General features: G+C 38.7%; 1 protein-coding gene across 4 annotated transcripts in view; it reads left to right on the top strand.

Annotated features, from left to right (window-relative positions):
• LOC111867047 (protein TANC2) overlaps positions 1–9,076 on the top strand; it is a 634,194-nt gene extending 625,118 nt beyond the window's left edge. For all 4 annotated transcript variants that reach the window (XM_023856516.2, XM_023856514.2, XM_023856515.2 and 1 more), the window contains 4 exons: positions 1,009–1,178; positions 5,176–5,371; positions 6,320–6,420; positions 8,279–9,076. In XM_023856516.2, the coding sequence (XP_023712284.1) occupies positions 1,009–1,178; positions 5,176–5,371; positions 6,320–6,420; positions 8,279–8,471 (660 nt within the window). In that variant the 3' untranslated portion in view covers positions 8,472–9,076. The remainder of the gene's footprint in view (positions 1–1,008; positions 1,179–5,175; positions 5,372–6,319; positions 6,421–8,278) is intronic.
• Positions 9,077–17,733: the final 8,657 nt, after the last annotated feature.

Below are 17,733 nucleotides of genomic sequence, written 5' to 3'. Positions count from 1 at the left end.
CTTGACTGTATCTGGGGCTTGAGCCTGAGAGGTAGCTCAAATTTAGCTATGAATGTTGTAGCAACTAGACCCATGGCTAGGTAGTGGCCCATACACATGCAATGGAGGAACACATAAAGTCCATGATGATGTCACGCAACAATAGAAGGGATGTTGCAGGCGGTGTTCTCTCTGGATCTACTCCAAGGCTATATGAATTGACTGACCAAGTTCAGATCAGTTAGTGAGTGCTGTGCAATGGAGTGGAGCGAGTTGTTTGATGAGTGAGTGAGTGAGAGGACTGCTGTGGTTCAGTCCTTGTGAGCTGTCAGTGTTAGAAGCTGGTAGCGGAGGCATTGGGATAATTGAGGAATCCAGAAGAAGAGGAAGGTCCACCATTGAAAGTTGTTACCAGAGAATACTTGGTAAAGGCTTAGCAGACTAAGAACACTTATTGCATGCTGTGGTGAGAAGACAAGGGAATGAATTAGTGAGAGTGTTATAGTTACCTGTAGTTAGCATTTGTAAGTGGTCAGTAAATCCAATTACCAATCCAAACCCCATCTATAGTCACTCATACATATGACAATATTATTAATTTTGTCAGAATATTTTAATTTGATTGTAAAAACAATGTAAATGAATGGAAGTAAAGATGAGAAACGAAACTAGCTCAAAAAGACGACTTCAGGATTATCCACAGCCTTTCACTGATACAAATCTTAAGTTGCACCTGAGCAACAGAAGCGTTGCTGTGCTGGTGTGTTTTATTATACTGCTTCAGCTGGAGAGATGAGATGGGAAGAAATTATAAATGGTGAATATGTAATGGTAGAGAAGGGAGTACTTGTGGCTTTTCTCAACACAGTATTCTAAAATTCACCTGAAGATGTTGGAGAATAATTAGAGACCTTTGTAAGGTAGGACTGGAATCTGATGCCTGTTGAAAACAAGTCTTTTGAGATAAGCTGCTCAATCTTATGTGGAAGTGTATGATAACTTGAAGCCATTTTGTTGTTTTGGTTTCAGCTTCTCATGGAGAGAGGGGCAATGATTGAGCATGTGGACATCAATGGGATGCGACCATTGGACAGAGCCATAGGTTGCCGCAACACGCAGGTGGTCCATTGCTTCTTACGCAAAGGTGCCAAGCTTGGTCCAGCCACATGGGCCATGGCTACTGGTAAACCAGAAATCATGTGAGTTTAATTGTTTTCATAAAAGTACAGTTGTTGTTGTCCTTGTGCCTAAGAACTGTATGTGCATATTACTAACTGTGTGGTCTTAGTCCACAAGCGAACTATACCGACCGAGCAACCACTGCTTGTTGGCAAAGTTAGTGTCAACTTTTGCTGATAGAGGGTGTCACATGGTCAGCGCAATGGATCCCCACATCCGTTAAACCCAGTTTTCTAGACTGGAGCCACAACTTTTCCATTCAAGTACCTCCTCAGTTATACTCATGAGGCTGAGTGGACCCTGTTCCAGACCCACTACTCAGAAAATCTGGTAGCACTGGGAATTGAACCCAGGACCTCTGGATCTGTAATCAGGAACTCTGACCACTAGACCACAGTGGCGGTCAATTTGTGTATGGGTAGTGGAATAAAGCTTCACACATTCTTAACCTTTACATTAGATGGAAATGATTGGTCATCTTGTTCTGGACACTGAACTGAATCTTTTAGAGTCACCTACTACCTGGCTATATATATATATATAAAACCGTCAATACAACAAGTAAACCATCAACTCATCACCACATTTAAGTCAATTGAGTTTATTAACTGTGTTAAAATTACATGACATATTTCGGCTCATTAGGAGCCATCATCAGGTTAGATGTTATTTAAAGCTACAAAATACTGAATTGTAATTATGATTACTATGGATGCATATTACATTTATGATACAAAATTATATATAAAACAATATATAAAATAGTTTAATTTGACTTAGATTTACATTGTTATCTGCACAGGTCAACTCAGTTTTATATTTTGATTGTATTAAATAGTGTCACTCTTCATAAAATTGGTACATATAATTATGTTAGATATAATTTTTAAGTATGATTTTTTAGTGTGTGTTACTCACATTTTATATTGTCAAGCAAGTGTGGTGCTGTATATATCAATACTAAATAACCTGTGTTGAATTATTCTTAGGTAATGTGTCATCCCTGATACTGTAATGTTGTTTTTTCTTGCCTTTGCTAACTTGTTTTATGTACTGTATCTCATTTTTCCATGAATGATATATAAATTGACAGGTTGATCCATCTCTGAGTTTTCTATTATGCTGTTTCTTGTTTATCATGGAGTGTTTGATAAACAGTGAAACAAGAAACAGTGCTGCGGACAACAGAATTATAGAAAACCAACGATTCAGCCTGTTAAATATATCATTCATTGAAACAGCGCACTGTTTTGACAATATAAAATGTGATTAACAGACACTAAAAATCGTATCTAACATAATTATATGTACCGATTTTATGAAGCATGACACTATTTAATTCAACCAAAGTATAAAACTGAGTTGACCTGTGCAAATAATGATGTGGATTTAAATTAAATAAAACTGTTTTATATATTAATTTATAAATAATTTTTAAAATAATTGGAATATGGATCTATATTAATGACAATTATAATTTAATATTTTGTAGCTTTAAATAATGCACCACCTGATGATGGCTCCAAGTGAGCCGAAATATGTCACATAATTTTAACATAGTTAAACTCAATTGACACAAATGTAGTGATGAATTAATTGCATATTTGTTGTGTTGAAGGTTTTACACGATGCACGCACACATGCACGAATGCACACACGCACACACACACACACACACAACAGGATGCATTTCTTGAACCTGTATGTTAGGAGTTGGGTATGCCCCAGGACTAGTCTGGATGTGGTGATGAAGAATGAGTTTGAAGAGTTCTGTCTTCTGAGATGTGATGCCATATGGTGTGGTAGAAGTTTACTGTTGTTTTGGAGGAACCTGCTGCCTCCATCTTCATGGTCAGTGAATAAACCAAACAAGCAGCAAACAGAGTCATTCTGCTTGCTGCTGCTGCTGCTGGAATTACTATTTGACCTTTAGATTGAGACAGTACATTCCTCTGAGTTGTCAGTAAACTTCTGCCAGACTACAAAGCATCACATTCCAGAAGGTAGTCACCACCATGAGAATCTAAAAAACCTCACAAGATAAATTTTGCTTCTTCTAGGAATCAAACCATGATGTCATCTCACAAGCAGTCACTGTACTGACTGAACTATCCTGGCTCATGCCTATGCTGTTTAAATTCTCATTAGTACATTAATCACAACTGAATTAGCTGTCACCATGGTTTTATGTTGCTGCAAAATATACAGATTGTAGTACTAAATAAAATGCGTCTTTCAGAAAAGAAGATCAGCACTAGACATTTTTGGACAAACACAAAAAATAAATTTTTTAGTCTGCCCATATTGTAAGTTGTGGTGTGAAGCTGACACATCAGTCTGACATGGCTCTATCTCCAAAAGAATACATGATAATAACGTTAAATTTGATTTCCCTGTTTTGAACAAATTGACTGGGCAGTTCCTGTTTATGCAAAAATAAAATTTGCTTTAGAAGATGTGTGTATATTAATATAAAAAGGTGAAGTTTTCTCTGTGTGTAATCTCCATGACATGAGAATTTTTAAGGTAGCTGGAGGTAAAGCTCCATTATATATGATGGGGTACCCAAAAGAAACCAAACTAATTTTTTTGTGGACAGAGCTTTTGTAGTACCGCGTTTTGCCGCTATGAGCGCATAGAGATAACATTCCTGAGTCGATAAGCCGACTACTGTTGCTTCAGAAGGTAAGGACTAGTTTCAGCAGAGTTTATAGTGACAACTGTTTTGTGTGATCATCGTTTTTGCAATGGCTGATTTTCGTGAACAGCGTGCGGCAGTGAAATTCTGCTTTTTGTTTGGGAAAAGTGAAACAGAAACTCTTGAAATGTTAAAAACGGTGTACAAGGACGATGCTATGGTGAAAACTCAAGTGTTTGAGTGGTTTTCCCGTTTCAAAAATGGTGAAATGTCAATTGATGACAAACCTCATTCTGGGCGTCCTTCCATGGCCCGAACACATGAAAATGTTGAAAAAATTCATGAAATCATCAAGGAAGATTGACGACGGACCATTGAAGAAATTGTGGAGCTGTCGGGAGTGACTCAGGTGACTGGTTTTTCCATCATGACAATGCCCCTGCTCACACACGACAATTCTTGACCAAAAATGGTATGACCCCTGTTCCTCACCCTCCATACTCACCCGACCTTGTCCCGTGCAACTTTTTTTTTGTTTCCTTGAATGAAAAGAGACATGAAAGGAAAGCGTTTTGCTGATGTTGCTGAGGTGAAGGAAAAAACGCCGGAGGCGCTGTCAAGCATCTCAAAAGATGAATTTAGACAATGTTTTGAAAAATGGAATAAAAGACCAGACAAGTGTATTAGTGTAAGTGGAGAGTACTTTGAAGGGGATTGAAGGCTTGTGCTTAAAATTTGAATAAATAAGTTTAAAAAAAATAAGTTTGGTTTCTTTTGGGTACCCCCTCGTATTCTTAACCTTGCCAATAGGTTAAGGTGTGTGCTCAGCTTCATGCTCTGACTACTTTATACTGCTAGGGAAGGGAGTCTTTGGTACTTCTTGGTTAGGAGATTGGATGGATGCCATAGCTGCTTCTGGGCATGGTAATAATGTAAAAGCCTGCCCTATTCAGGATCAGCCCACAGCCAGACACTTTACTGGCTAAGCTGTTTTGGTTCTTTCACATAAAGAATCCATTCTTGGCTGCCTAATAAGCTAACAGTAGCAGTGCCATCATCAGTGGAGGTGGTGGTAGTGGTAGTAGTCATCTTTATACAGACATTTGCTGTCCCCAAGCAGTGCTCAGTCCTGTACTAGTCATGGCTTGTTTTAATTCTTTCATTTGCCAGTTTCATTGGTCAATCTGTCTTCTGATTTCCTGGTGGAGTATAATTAGTTTGTATTCTTTTTGGCCAGTTTTTTTCTTCCATTCACATTAAATGCTCAAATCAAGTTCCTCATTTAAAATTATTATGTACCTCATTAGTGAGGCTTGCCTCATGTTTGTGGCAAGCACAGCAGGTACCAGTTGCAACCACTGAATTGTGTATTTCTTCAGGCTTATTCTGCTGAACAAGTTGCTGGAAGATGGCAACGTTCTGTACAGGAAGAGTAGGCTGAAAGAGGCAGCCCACCGTTATCAATATGCTCTCAAGAAATTTCCCACCGAAGATCTGTGTGAACATACAGCTACATTTGAGCAGCTTCGTGTAAATTTTCTACTCAATCAGTCACGGTGTAAAAGGAAGATGAATGTAAGTGTCATGTACAGCAGTAACCAGTACCTCGGTACAAAGCACTTTCTGAACAGATAATATGTATTCACCTATGAGAATGTGCCTCATTGTTATGGAATTTAATGATCCATCACAATCAGTGCAGAAGTTTGGACTTTCAGTTCTGTTCACATCCCATCTGCCTTTCCTTTTATGTCCAGTTTAGTTCATCTGCTTTTCAGTATCCCAACTCATCTTCATTGATTACATTTCCCAAACTAATTGTCCCCTATATATTTGTTACACCCATGATGTATACTATTATTCTGCATGCCTTAGTGGCTTTGATTTAACCACCATAAATTAATAGCAATATTAAGTAAATCTTTGCATGATGTAATTGTCTCAATTTCTAGTTGCTTCCTCTCTCTTTGGTCCAGATATTTTTTCACTGTTCATATTCTTCTGATTTTATGTTTGCATGACATGCAAGACAAACTAACGTCTGGCCATCCTTCCTCATATTTCATTTTTGAAGCTGCCGCTCATATTTTAATTAAATTCGGTGTTAGCGGTCTACTCTAAATGTTACTGAGTGAATTTAATAGCGATTTATATTGATTCAGTGTAACCCTTGCTTCAAATAATGCTCAAATCAAAATCAATCAAGTTTCCTGGAAAATGGCTTGTTATAAGAAATTGGTACATGATATCCACTATTTGTCTCATGAAGAACTATAACTTCTGTTAGAAAGATATTTGATATGGTGAATGTTTATTGAAATATAATTTCAATCTTTGCAGCAGTAGATTTAGTTGTAAAGAGAGTGGAAACTTGGGAGTCAATACTGGTATCAAATATTATCTACATAGCACTGTTTTCATTTAGTTTTTTCATATCTTAATTATGTATATTGAATTTGACACAAAGATGAAGGATTATATTGCAAACTGAGTGAGTGATCAGTTATAATGTTCTGGTTCCAGGAATGTCAGGAAGCTGTGGAGTTGGCTAATCAAGTTCTGAAGCTTAAGCCTGAATCATTTGAAGCATACTATGCAAGAGCAAAAGCAAGAGTTGACTTACGGTAAGCATGCTTTACAATCAGTACTTAGGCTCTGAGATAACTGGTTCACTCCTTCCATGTCAAATCAACACAGCAGTTGACATGACCACTTTGGATTTCAACAGTATTTTGTAAGCCTACAGAGTCTCATGAGTATGAAGTTTTTACTTCCTGTGTGAATTAATTTAAAAGTTGTTGAATTTTGAGGTTTTGCTTTTTCCCATATTCCAATTCACTAAAATACATGTAAAGCTGGTCCTAATTAAGATAAGAACTCATTTGTGTACCACTTGAAAGCTCTTAAGTGGGTTTTCATTTTATATGCCACTCACAATAGTTTACCTTGAGCTTTGACCTTAATTTATGAAGATACATATAGCCAAATTTATGAAAGCTTTTTCTGAAATATTTTGTGATTCTTTAAGCATATTTTTGTAAAATTTCTTATTGAGACATGAATGGGTTGATAAGGTATGTATTTGTGTATAACTAAAGTTACATACATGCTGTTACTGGTCACATGGATTGAAGATTAGGGTGAGGTGCCTAGGCAATACAACATTAGTAACAAAGACAAAATAAAGGCAAAATACGAACATAGCAGGTTTATTCATTGTTTTTTTTTCTCCCATTTAAGTGAGAAATATTACTTTTGAGAGTACCTGTCTACAGTATGCAAAGCCTCATTTCTAGTGTTACCTACTCCTGTTTGCATATACATATTGTCACGTGTTGGGTGTGTCACGCGACAAATAACTTCACATGGGTCTCGGATTCAGTGAATCTTTATTGGACACTCACTTATACACCATACAATTATTATCGCTTGTGGTATCACGTGACTTCTGCGACGCCTCGACTAGGTTTCAACTGTCTTGTATGAAGCCTGGGTTCCAACTGTCTTGTATGAAGGCTCGGTTCAAACTGCGTTGCATGAAGGCTAATCAGCTCTGTTGTTCTCGGCTTATGTAGGTGTTATGCGGACCGGATACGAGACACCTTTTGCCAAGGTTCGATCTCACGTGTTTGGCAATCCATTGCTTTGGGAACGCTCTTTATACACTGGTAACATGTTTCGTCCCATCCGTTGTTACTCAACGGCCTTCTGTTGTTCATCTCTGGGGGAACGTGTTCGTTGTTTCGGCATTGTCTACGCAACGGATAATTGTTATTGCGTTACCATGGTAGTAAATCTTCTGGATTCCAAACATGTGACATTGCTCCCCTCTAAAGGTTGTTCGTCCCCAAACAGCCTAATGGTTCTTGCTTGGTTTCGTTTCCTAAGGTGTTCATCTTCTGCGTGTTAGCTCCACCTTTTCTTCGGTGTTTTGCCTTCCTTCCATCCGTTTTTTTTAACCATACGATTATTGCTTGTGGTATCACGTGACTTCTGCGATGTTGCGACTAGGTTCCAACTGTCTTGTATGGTGACTAGGTTCCAACTGTCTTGTATGGCGACTTGGTTCCAACTGTATTGTATGAAGGCTAATTAGCTCTGTCACTCTCGGCTTATGTAGGTGTTCTGTGGACTGGATACGAGACACCATTCACCAAGGTTCGATATCCCGTGTTCAGCAATCCGTTGCTTCGGGAACGCTCTTTATAGATAAGTAACGAGTTTCGTCTCATCCGTTGTTACTCAGCGGCAATTTGTCGCTATGATTTGATGCTGTGGGATCTCCACAATTTCCACTGTAGCTGTTGCGCGGCGATGGACGTAAGATAGCTCGTCACAATATGCATATATGTATATAGTCTTAGGACACTAGCACTGTGGCTAGAAAGAAAACATGACTGCTTTGTCCACACATTTTTCACTTTCATTTGTCATGGTGCCTTTAAATAATTAAATAATAAAAGCAATGGTTTTGTTTAACAGAATGTTTGAGGAGGCACTGGAGGATGTGCAGGAAGCACTACGCGTTGCTCCGCCACACAATCGAGAAGTGAGGCGGGTGCTGGTTAAAGTTCGAGATGAGGTCCGTGCTGAGATGATGGCACCACAGTTGGCTGGCCACAGAGGTCTTGCCACATCGGTTGATATGCTCAATGAGCCTGAAACTCGTATATAAAGAATAGACATTCTCACAGACTTACACGAACTAGGTATGATGCCTTTTAAGAGGCCCAGTTGGGAGAGACACTGTGGGTTTGTGTTGGGGTTACAGAGTTGTTGCCATTTATGCATGAATTGTGAAGGAAAGTGTTAGAGTTAGAAGTATTCTAATTTTGAAAAAATATATATTATGTCAGTTTTGTTGAAATTTTGTTGCAAGATTTATTAATTTTTAACATCCTAGAATAAATGTATTTATTGTCTGTATTCTATAACTTCAAAGGAATTATGTTGTGGTGTATCCTTGCCTTGTTAAAATAATGTAAGACTCATTCAACTGTGAAATATAGATACAAGCTTTTCTTCCAAGGCCAAAACCTATTTGAAATGTTGATTTGTTATTATAGTATGTATATACAGGAGGGAGCCATGCATACAAATTCTTCGTCCAGTTGTAATTGATTATTTGCTGGGCCACTGATAGATAGCACCAAAATTGGAATGAGGTGTGTTGTATGAGGGGCAATTAAATTAGATATGAAGACCACGTTGGCTCCTTCAGTGGCATGTGTGGAAAACATGGAATTTCCTCACTGCTGTACCAAAATTCTTCTATTGTGATGTCACTGATCTGGTGTCAAATGTTTATTTTTCATATGCTCAGTCAAATACAATGAAATCTCAACACAGATACTCATAGCAATCTTATCTACTTAATACAGAAATATCAACTCCAAATTAAAGACAGGGAGTATCTGCAACTCTTACTGTATTTTAATAAATGAAACAGCATTAAATGAAATGGTTACTTAGTGCTCCGAATTACTGATAATGGTAATATAATAAGTGACAGACCTTGCAGTTAATACCTGTTGTGTAATCTGACATAAAGGAAGGCTTTTTAGGGCATGACATTTTTTTATGCCTACACAAAAGTAGCATTCTAGTACAGCAAAGAAAATATTGTGTTCCACAGATTTGATCAAGTACATAACTTGTAAGATTTGAGGTTTTCACTGTGGTGACTATGAAGAATGCTATCTCATGGGATGTAAGGCCATGTAGATATTGTGTAAACCAACGTTTCAAAGGAACTTCTCGCCTCCAACTTCAGGGTATAAAAATATGCAGGCACCTGCTCATGCTGGTTCCTCACTTGCGGATTTTTATGCCTTGAAGATGGAGGCAATAAGCTCCTCCGAAACGTTGGTTTACACAATATCTACACAGCACCACATCCAAGAAGACGGCATTTACATAACGTATTATTTTCCATAATTCAGTAATTCTTTATAGTTTGTTCTGCAGAAACACTGTAATAGAAAATTACCGTATGGATTCTCAGAATTCCTTAGCCTATATAATAATGAAATCTGTGGTACAATGCAGTACCATAACTTGAAAGATTCATACATTATTTATGTGGTGTTTTGGTTACAGCATTAATAAAATATATGTTAACTTTCAAAATATTGCCGTGTATAAGGGGGTATGCATGACGAAATGACGGGTTCTAGTTCGGATCATTGGATTTATTAACAGCATGGTTACACACACTCTCTCGATTACACTCAAATCACAGTGCTATTGCTGATTTACATACACTCTCCAGTTCACCATTGCACACGCACTAGGATTTTCAGTCTTCCACTAATCGTCTCTTAGCAATGGATCTCCACACAGAAGCTGTCACTTCAAGTCACTCCAAATATTGCACATAATTAAGGTCTTCAATCACCCTTTAAATCTTCACAGGTCTTCTACAAACTCCCAAATACTCCATCTTCAATACTGCCTGAATAGTGTTCGCTGCTCCTTATATAGGCTCGGCATGGACCACATAGAAAACACGTGGCTTCTCTGCAACAGATATCAGATATTATTGTCGGGTGTGTCTACCCACGCATTGCCTACCGAGTGTTGGGTAGTGACAGGATGAGTGAGGATATGTGACATCACTCGGACTTCCTGTTGTGCAATCCACCTGTTCACAGAGTTGTCACCTAGCAACACGCTGATACAATACGCAACTCTCCAGTTGTGCACGTGCCCCGAGGCCTCTGTGGCTCAACAGTTCCTGCATAGAGCTAATATGCCACAATATGTTAAAGTGAAATAAAACATAGCAAGGATTCACTGTCACTGATTGTTCTCCCCGATAGTGTGTTTTTGTGTTATATTCAAAATTCTTGGTCCTCAAATTCTGCAGAACATGAAGGGATTCAATTTTAATTACAAATGACCACATAAAAATTAATTTAGTTCCCCTGCCTCTTTAATCGTAAAATGTGTTCCTTTTTGTTGCTCAGCCTTTTCTGATTCAGTAAAAGAGCAGAGTTTGTTTGCAAGGAATGGTATCCTGTCTTATATAGTACAAATAAAGTCTACAGATCTTTCTTTTAGTAGCATTTGTAAGCACTCTTATTTGCAATATACTAATTAAAACCTTTAAGTCACATCCAACGATACAACGCACGCAACCACAAGAGTAGAACACATCATAAGACACAATATACACACAACATTAGCGACATAAGAAGAACGACCCCCATGTGGATGATCAATAACACACACATATTTAAAATATGATTCATGAGATAATAGGTTTTAACAAGTTTTAAATACATAAACTTTATTATTATATAAGGACATATATAAATTTTATATTGTTTGTAAGTGGACATATAAAGGCAAGCAGTGAAATGGTTAACGGATCGATACACCTGAAGATGGCAGCATACTGCCGAAACATGTAGTGTAGAAGTGATAAATAAGATTGTATGCACTTGACTGTTAATACATACACATTATGAATATTAATCAGTGCAACAGGATGCTAAAATACAACATACCACTGAAGGAATTATTATTCTGTCTTCATGAAGTCTGCTCAGTTTGTGGATTATTTTAATTTTAATTTCCATAATTTATTAATACTTCAGAACTGCCCATCTAAGTTGTGGTTGACTTCAAGCATTGCTCTCTGCTGTATTTAACCTGTAGATATATAGAGTTAGAGTCTGTGGCACAACTCTGTAACAGGACTGAAGAAAGGAGAGTGCTCCTTGAACTGTAAACCCATGCAAATCACAAGACTGAGTCAATCAATTGCTGCCTGTAATGTGCTGCCGGTGTATTTATAAAGAGCATGATCACTTTATATTTTAACTGTCAGTGCATATTTTTCATATGTTACTGCTGGCAAGAAATAATATATAACACTTTTGGACTGTAGCTTTTCCTGTAATTTATAAAATGTGTACAAAGTGGTTGTTGGTTATCCTTTTCTAACAAGCCTGTTTTTAAGACTCAGACTCATTGATAAGCACATGCTTAGCAGATATAATTATCTTAGATTTTTATGCTTGTTAAAAATTTGTAATACTTATTCTATTTATGTAATATTAAGATTCATAAATTTTGTACTTTTTTCTCTATTGCTTTCTCAGATCTAAATGCATATTGTGCCAAGCATATACATAATAATCTGTAATTATTCAGACAAATTTATGAAACTAAATGATTTTATGATTTACCCCAACATGTTTTAAGCCTATTGTATGCAATATTACAATTTTTATCATTGTAAAGAAACAAATTTCTCTTGAGCTTTGACTTTGACCATTCTTAGATAACCTGTCCATGACAATAAAGTAGGAACACAGGAACAGAAGCATCAGAAAACTGTGCATGTATAAGGGTCACAATCACAGTGTAACTTGAGGAGCACTGATTTAGAATTCTGCAGGTAGTAGGAGTAAGAACAGGAAAGAACAGCAGGAGAAGAAGCTTCTACAAGGGGGGTGAGATGAAGATCATTGTGATGCAGAAGAACATATGGCAGGCCTTGCTCCTGCAAGGAATAATAGAAAAAATATTCTAGTTCCTTCTGAAGATTCAGGTCCAGTTACAGAAGTCTAAAGAAAGTAGGAAAGTGAGTAAAGACAACATTACAAAAAGTGTAAATTTATCATTGTTTTATACAATTTCTTTATTAAAATTGTCACAACAGAACTACGAGTATATCAAGGTGAGTGCCAAGTTTGGCTCCGCTACATGTTTCAGCTATTAAAGGCCATCATCAGGCAAATACATGGCTAACATATATACACCACTGAACTGCAGTACTAGTAAAATTGGACACAATAATATTAATTATATTAAAATACTTGGCATAAAAATACAATAAATTAGACTATATAAAACAAGAATAAAATTCTTCGAGTGATGCTTTACATCATCGAGTCAGTTGTTGGTTTTTGTGATTTTGTTGTGTTCCCACGGGCAAATTGGAGTATTCTATATTTTATGTATATATAATAAACTGTTTTGGAGGCTCGTGACATAGATGTAGTAATATTAATGTTAATTATTTAGTCAGTGCCTGATCTTACAAAGTATTGTCCGTTCTGTAGGGAATGTAATGCCGTTGTTTACATTCCCTGCAGAAGGGACAGTACTTCATAAGATGAGGCACCGACTAAATACTACTACATGCTGGTGTGCAGCCTACCTAACAATGCAGCAAGTGAATCAGACCCACAGCATGCCTTGCCTCTCATACCAAAACAGCAAGCAAATTATACATCCAGATACTGAGCCTAACCTACCCTAGCTAATAAATAAAGACTTGAGACACCCAGATAGCAAGTCTAGCCTGCGCTAGTGATATAGGGAGTATTTCAGTCATGTAGCGAGCCTGTTTAGGAATACAGAGAATAAGTTAGACAACCAGATAGTGAGCTTTCCCTATCCCAGCAGTACAGTAAGTAAAGTAGACATGCAGAGAGAGCCTAGACTACACTAGCAATGCAGCAAGTAAACTGCACACCCACATAGCCTGCCCTAACAAATACTGAGTAAGATAGCACCCAGATAGCAAACCTAGACCACTGTAGGAATACAAAGTAAATTATACACCAGTACGTATCATAGTTCAGCTGGTTATTTGCCGGCTTCCCACACCGGTGGCCTGGATGCGATCAAAGGTCATGTGTGGCACTGAGGCAGGTTTCCCCTGCCCATTCTGATTCACCAAATCCTCCATACTCATCTATCATCCAGGGCTTGTGCAATAGGCCAATTAGTAGCCATACAGAGTAGTCTCAGTCTCACCCCACCACAAGAAACTAAAAAAAAAAAAAAAGCAAAATTATTTAACCAAATAGCCAGCCTATCCAACACCATCAATACAGTGAAGAAGTTACATGCCCAGATAGAGAGCCTAGCCTAGCCTAGCCTAGGAACACAGTAGGTTAGATGCCCAGATAGTGAGCCCAGCCTACCCTAGCAAAACGACTAAATCGGACATCCAAATAGCAACCCTAGCCTATGTTAGCAGTATAATGAGTAAATTAGGCACATAGACAGTAAGCCTAGCCTACCCAAGCAATACACTGAGTAAGACTTGTACAGTGAGCTTAGCCTAATCTAGCAACATAGTAAATAAGACACAGATAGTATCCTAGCAATACGCGATTAAGTTAGACATTCAGACTGAGCCTAGCCTACTATAGCAGTACAGCGAGTTAATTAGACACCCAGATGGTGAGCCTAGCATACTGTAGCAATGCAGAGGTTATGTAAGATTTCCAGATAGCTTAACCTAGCAATAGAGCAAGTGACTAAGACGCTCATTTAGCTATCCTTGCTCATCATAATGATACAATGAGTAGGGTATGAAACCAAAACGGCAGCCTGACCTACCCTATCAACACATGCAGTAAGTTAGACACCCAGGAGGCTAGCCTAGCCTGCCCTAGCAATACAGTGAGTAAATTAGACACACAGATAGCCTTGTATACCCTAGCAACAAAATGAGTAAATTAAACACCCATATAAAGAACCCAGCATAAATTTGCAGTACAGAGTGTGAGACACCAAGATGTTGAGCCGTGACTAGCCTAACAATATGGCTAGTAAGTTAGACACCAAGAGAGTAAACATAGCCTAGCTTATTAATTCAGTGAGTAAGATACCCATATAGTGAGCCTAACCTACCACAGTGATACATTGAGTAAGTGGGACACTCAGACAGCAAGCTTAGCCTAACCTTTCATCACAGTGTGTAAGTTCAACACCAAGATAGCCTGTTGAACAGCGAGTAAGTATGACACCGAGATAGTGAGCCTAGCCTACCCTGACAGCAAATAGACCCAGATACCCAGCCTAGGAATACAGCAAGTAGGATAGACACCCTGATATAAAGCCTAGCCCAGCCTATCAATACACTGAGTAAATTATACAGCCAGAGAGCCTAGCATAGCCAAGTAATACAGTACATGAGACACCCCTAGATAACAAACACAGCCTACCCTATCAATAGAGTGAGTAAATTATACAGCCAGAGATCCTAGCATAGCCAAGTAATACAGTACATGAGACACCCCCATATAAAATATATATCCTACCCTAGCAATACACTGAGTAAATTATACAGCCAGAGAGCCTAGCACAGCCAAATAATACAGTACATGAGACACCCCCACATAAGAAATATAGCCTATCCTATCAAAAGAGTGAGTAAATTATACAGCCAGAGAGCCTAACATAGCCAAGTAATACAGTACATGAGACACCCCCATGTAACAAACATAGCCTACCCTAGCAATATAGCTTATAAGTTAGACACCCAGATAGCCTGCCCAGCCTACCTATACATGAAGTAAATAAGACATCCAGATGGCCAGCCAAGCTTACCTTAGGAGTGCAGCAGATAAATTAAGACACTAAGATAGCTATTGTAACCTGCCATAGCAACACTGTGAGTTAGATAGCTAGCCTAGCCAAGCCTAGCAATGCAGCTAGTAAGTTAGACACCCAGATAACCAGCCTGGCATATCCTAGGATTACACTGAGCAACATTATACCCTAGCCTAGCAGCTCAGGCATTATACACATTTTCTTTTTTGCCGGATAGCCAAAGAGCAGCCTAAGCTACCCATCCAGCCAAAGAATTCCAGTCTGGTCTCATCATTCTTGTTTGCAGGCTAATATTTGAAGGTAAAACGTTTCAAATCCATGTTAGGTGGGTCCCTGTCACCACGGCATGGCACGTCCTCAGGTTGCGGATGGAGGAGACGCCCTCCAGTTTTGGAGGGAAGCTGTTAATATATTGAATAAGCAGTCGCGGACAGCCGACAAGGGGTGCCCCTCCAGCTTGGGGGTTGGGCGTGGGGCTAACAACTCCTCACCATAACAAATCATTATGTTACGAAAATGAACACAAAGCCTCGGACCTGGACTGATTCCTTGCATAAATGACCGAAGCTAATGAAAGTGGATATTAGATTTGGCACTTGGAATGTACGAAGTTTGTATAGGGCAGGTTTGCTCAGGGCAGTGGCAGAAGAAATCTTAAAATATAAGTTAGATTTAGCGGGAGTACAGGAGGTCAGATGAGATGGAGGTGGCATCGCACCAGCAGGCGAATATACATTTTTCTATGGAAAGGGGAATGAAAATCTTGAATTAGGTACAGGTTTTTTTTCGTACATAAGAGAATCATATCAGCAGTTAAGAGGGTAGAGTTCGTTAGTGATAGGATATCATATAATAATAAAAGGTCGCTGGTGTGATATCATTGTTATGAATGTTCATGCCTCAACAGAAGATAAAATTGATGACATAAAGGATAGATTCTATGAAGAACTAGAACATGTATTTGATAAATTCCAAAAGTACCCTATGAAAATTTTGTTAGGAGATTTCAATGCCAAAGTAGGGAAGGAAGACATTTTCAAACCAACAATTGGGAATGAAAGTTTGCATGAAATTAGTAATGATAATGGAGTTAGCGTAGTAAACTTTGCCACATCAAAAAATCTTACTGTCAAAAGTACAATGTTCCCACATTGTAACATCCATAAATTTACTTGGACATCGCCTGATGGGAAGATACACAATCAAATAGACCATATTTTGATAGAAAGGAGACAGCACTCAAGTATACTTGATGTCCGATCATTCAGGGCAGCAGATTGTGATACTGACCACTACCTGGTAGTGGCAAAGGTTAGGGAAAGACTGGCAGTGAGCAAACAAACAACACACAAAGTTCATATGGAGAAGTTCAATCTCAAGAAATTAAATGAGGTAGAGGGTAAAGAGCAGTATTGTGTTGAAATCTCAAATAGGTTCGCGGCTTTGGAAAACTTGGACACTGAGGTGGATGTTAATAAAACTTGGGAAACTATCAGAGAGAATATAAAACTGTCTACCAAAGAGAGTCTAGGTTATTATGCACCGAAAAACCATAAGCCAGGGTTCGACGAAGGATGCTCCAAATTATCAGATCAAAGAAAGCAGGCCAAATTGCAATGGTTACAGGATCAAAGCGAGTTAAATGGGGATAATCTGAACAATATAAGACATGAGGTCAGCAGGCATTTCAGGAACAAAAAGAGGGAATATCTGAAAGACAAAATTGATGAGCTTGCAACGAACAGTAAGAACAAGAACATTAGAGACCTGTATAGAGGAATAAATGACTTTAACAATGGTTACCAGCCTAGCAGTAACTTAGTGAAGGATGAGAATGGTGATCTGCTTGCAGATTCCCACAACATTTTGAATAGGTGGAGGAACTACTTCTCTCAGTTAATGAATGTACATAGGGTCAGTGATGTTAGGCAGACAGAAATCGATACAGCTGATCTGGTAATACCTGATCCTAGAGAGATAGGATGGGATGGTATGGATTGGATAGATCTGGCTCAGGATAGGGACCAGCGGAGGGCTCTTGTGAACACGGTGATGAACCTTCGGGTTCCATGAAATGCTGGGAAATTCTTGAGTAGCTGCAGAATTGGCGGTTCCTCCAGAAGGGCTCAGCTCCATGAGTAAGTAAGTAAAACGTTTCAAATAGCGAAGGGTGCTAGTCATCTCACCATGCTCTCTAGTCCTCCCAATATTCCATGGGCTACACTGCAAGGATTTGGAAGGAAGCTGATGAGGCTTGTTTCAGGGTAACGNGGGGGGGGGGGGGGGGAGCGAGGTATAGCCTCTAATTTATTCCAGTATTGCGTGAGAACGAGACAGATGTGCGAAACACTCAGCTGCAAAGTTCAGTAGTGTGATGGTGAAAGATGAAGCGGAAATAACGTAGAAGAAAGCGGTCGTGGCCTGTTTATGACAACATTCAAACGTTGCGTGGAAATAACGAAGAAAAGAACGTAAATACTCGATGGCAACAGTCTGTCTGAACTCGCGAGATTCGAATACGGGACTTCAAGATTATGAGCTTTGGAATTCGACCATTCAGCAGATACAGTGGATGG

The sequence above is a fragment of the Cryptotermes secundus genome, unplaced genomic scaffold, assembly GCF_002891405.2.
Source record: "Cryptotermes secundus unplaced genomic scaffold, Csec_1.0 scaffold60, whole genome shotgun sequence".
Taxonomy (NCBI): Eukaryota; Metazoa; Arthropoda; class Insecta; order Blattodea; family Kalotermitidae; genus Cryptotermes; species Cryptotermes secundus.
The sequence above is the reverse complement of the archived record's forward strand: the minus strand, read 5'-3'. Positions and strand labels throughout refer to the sequence as shown.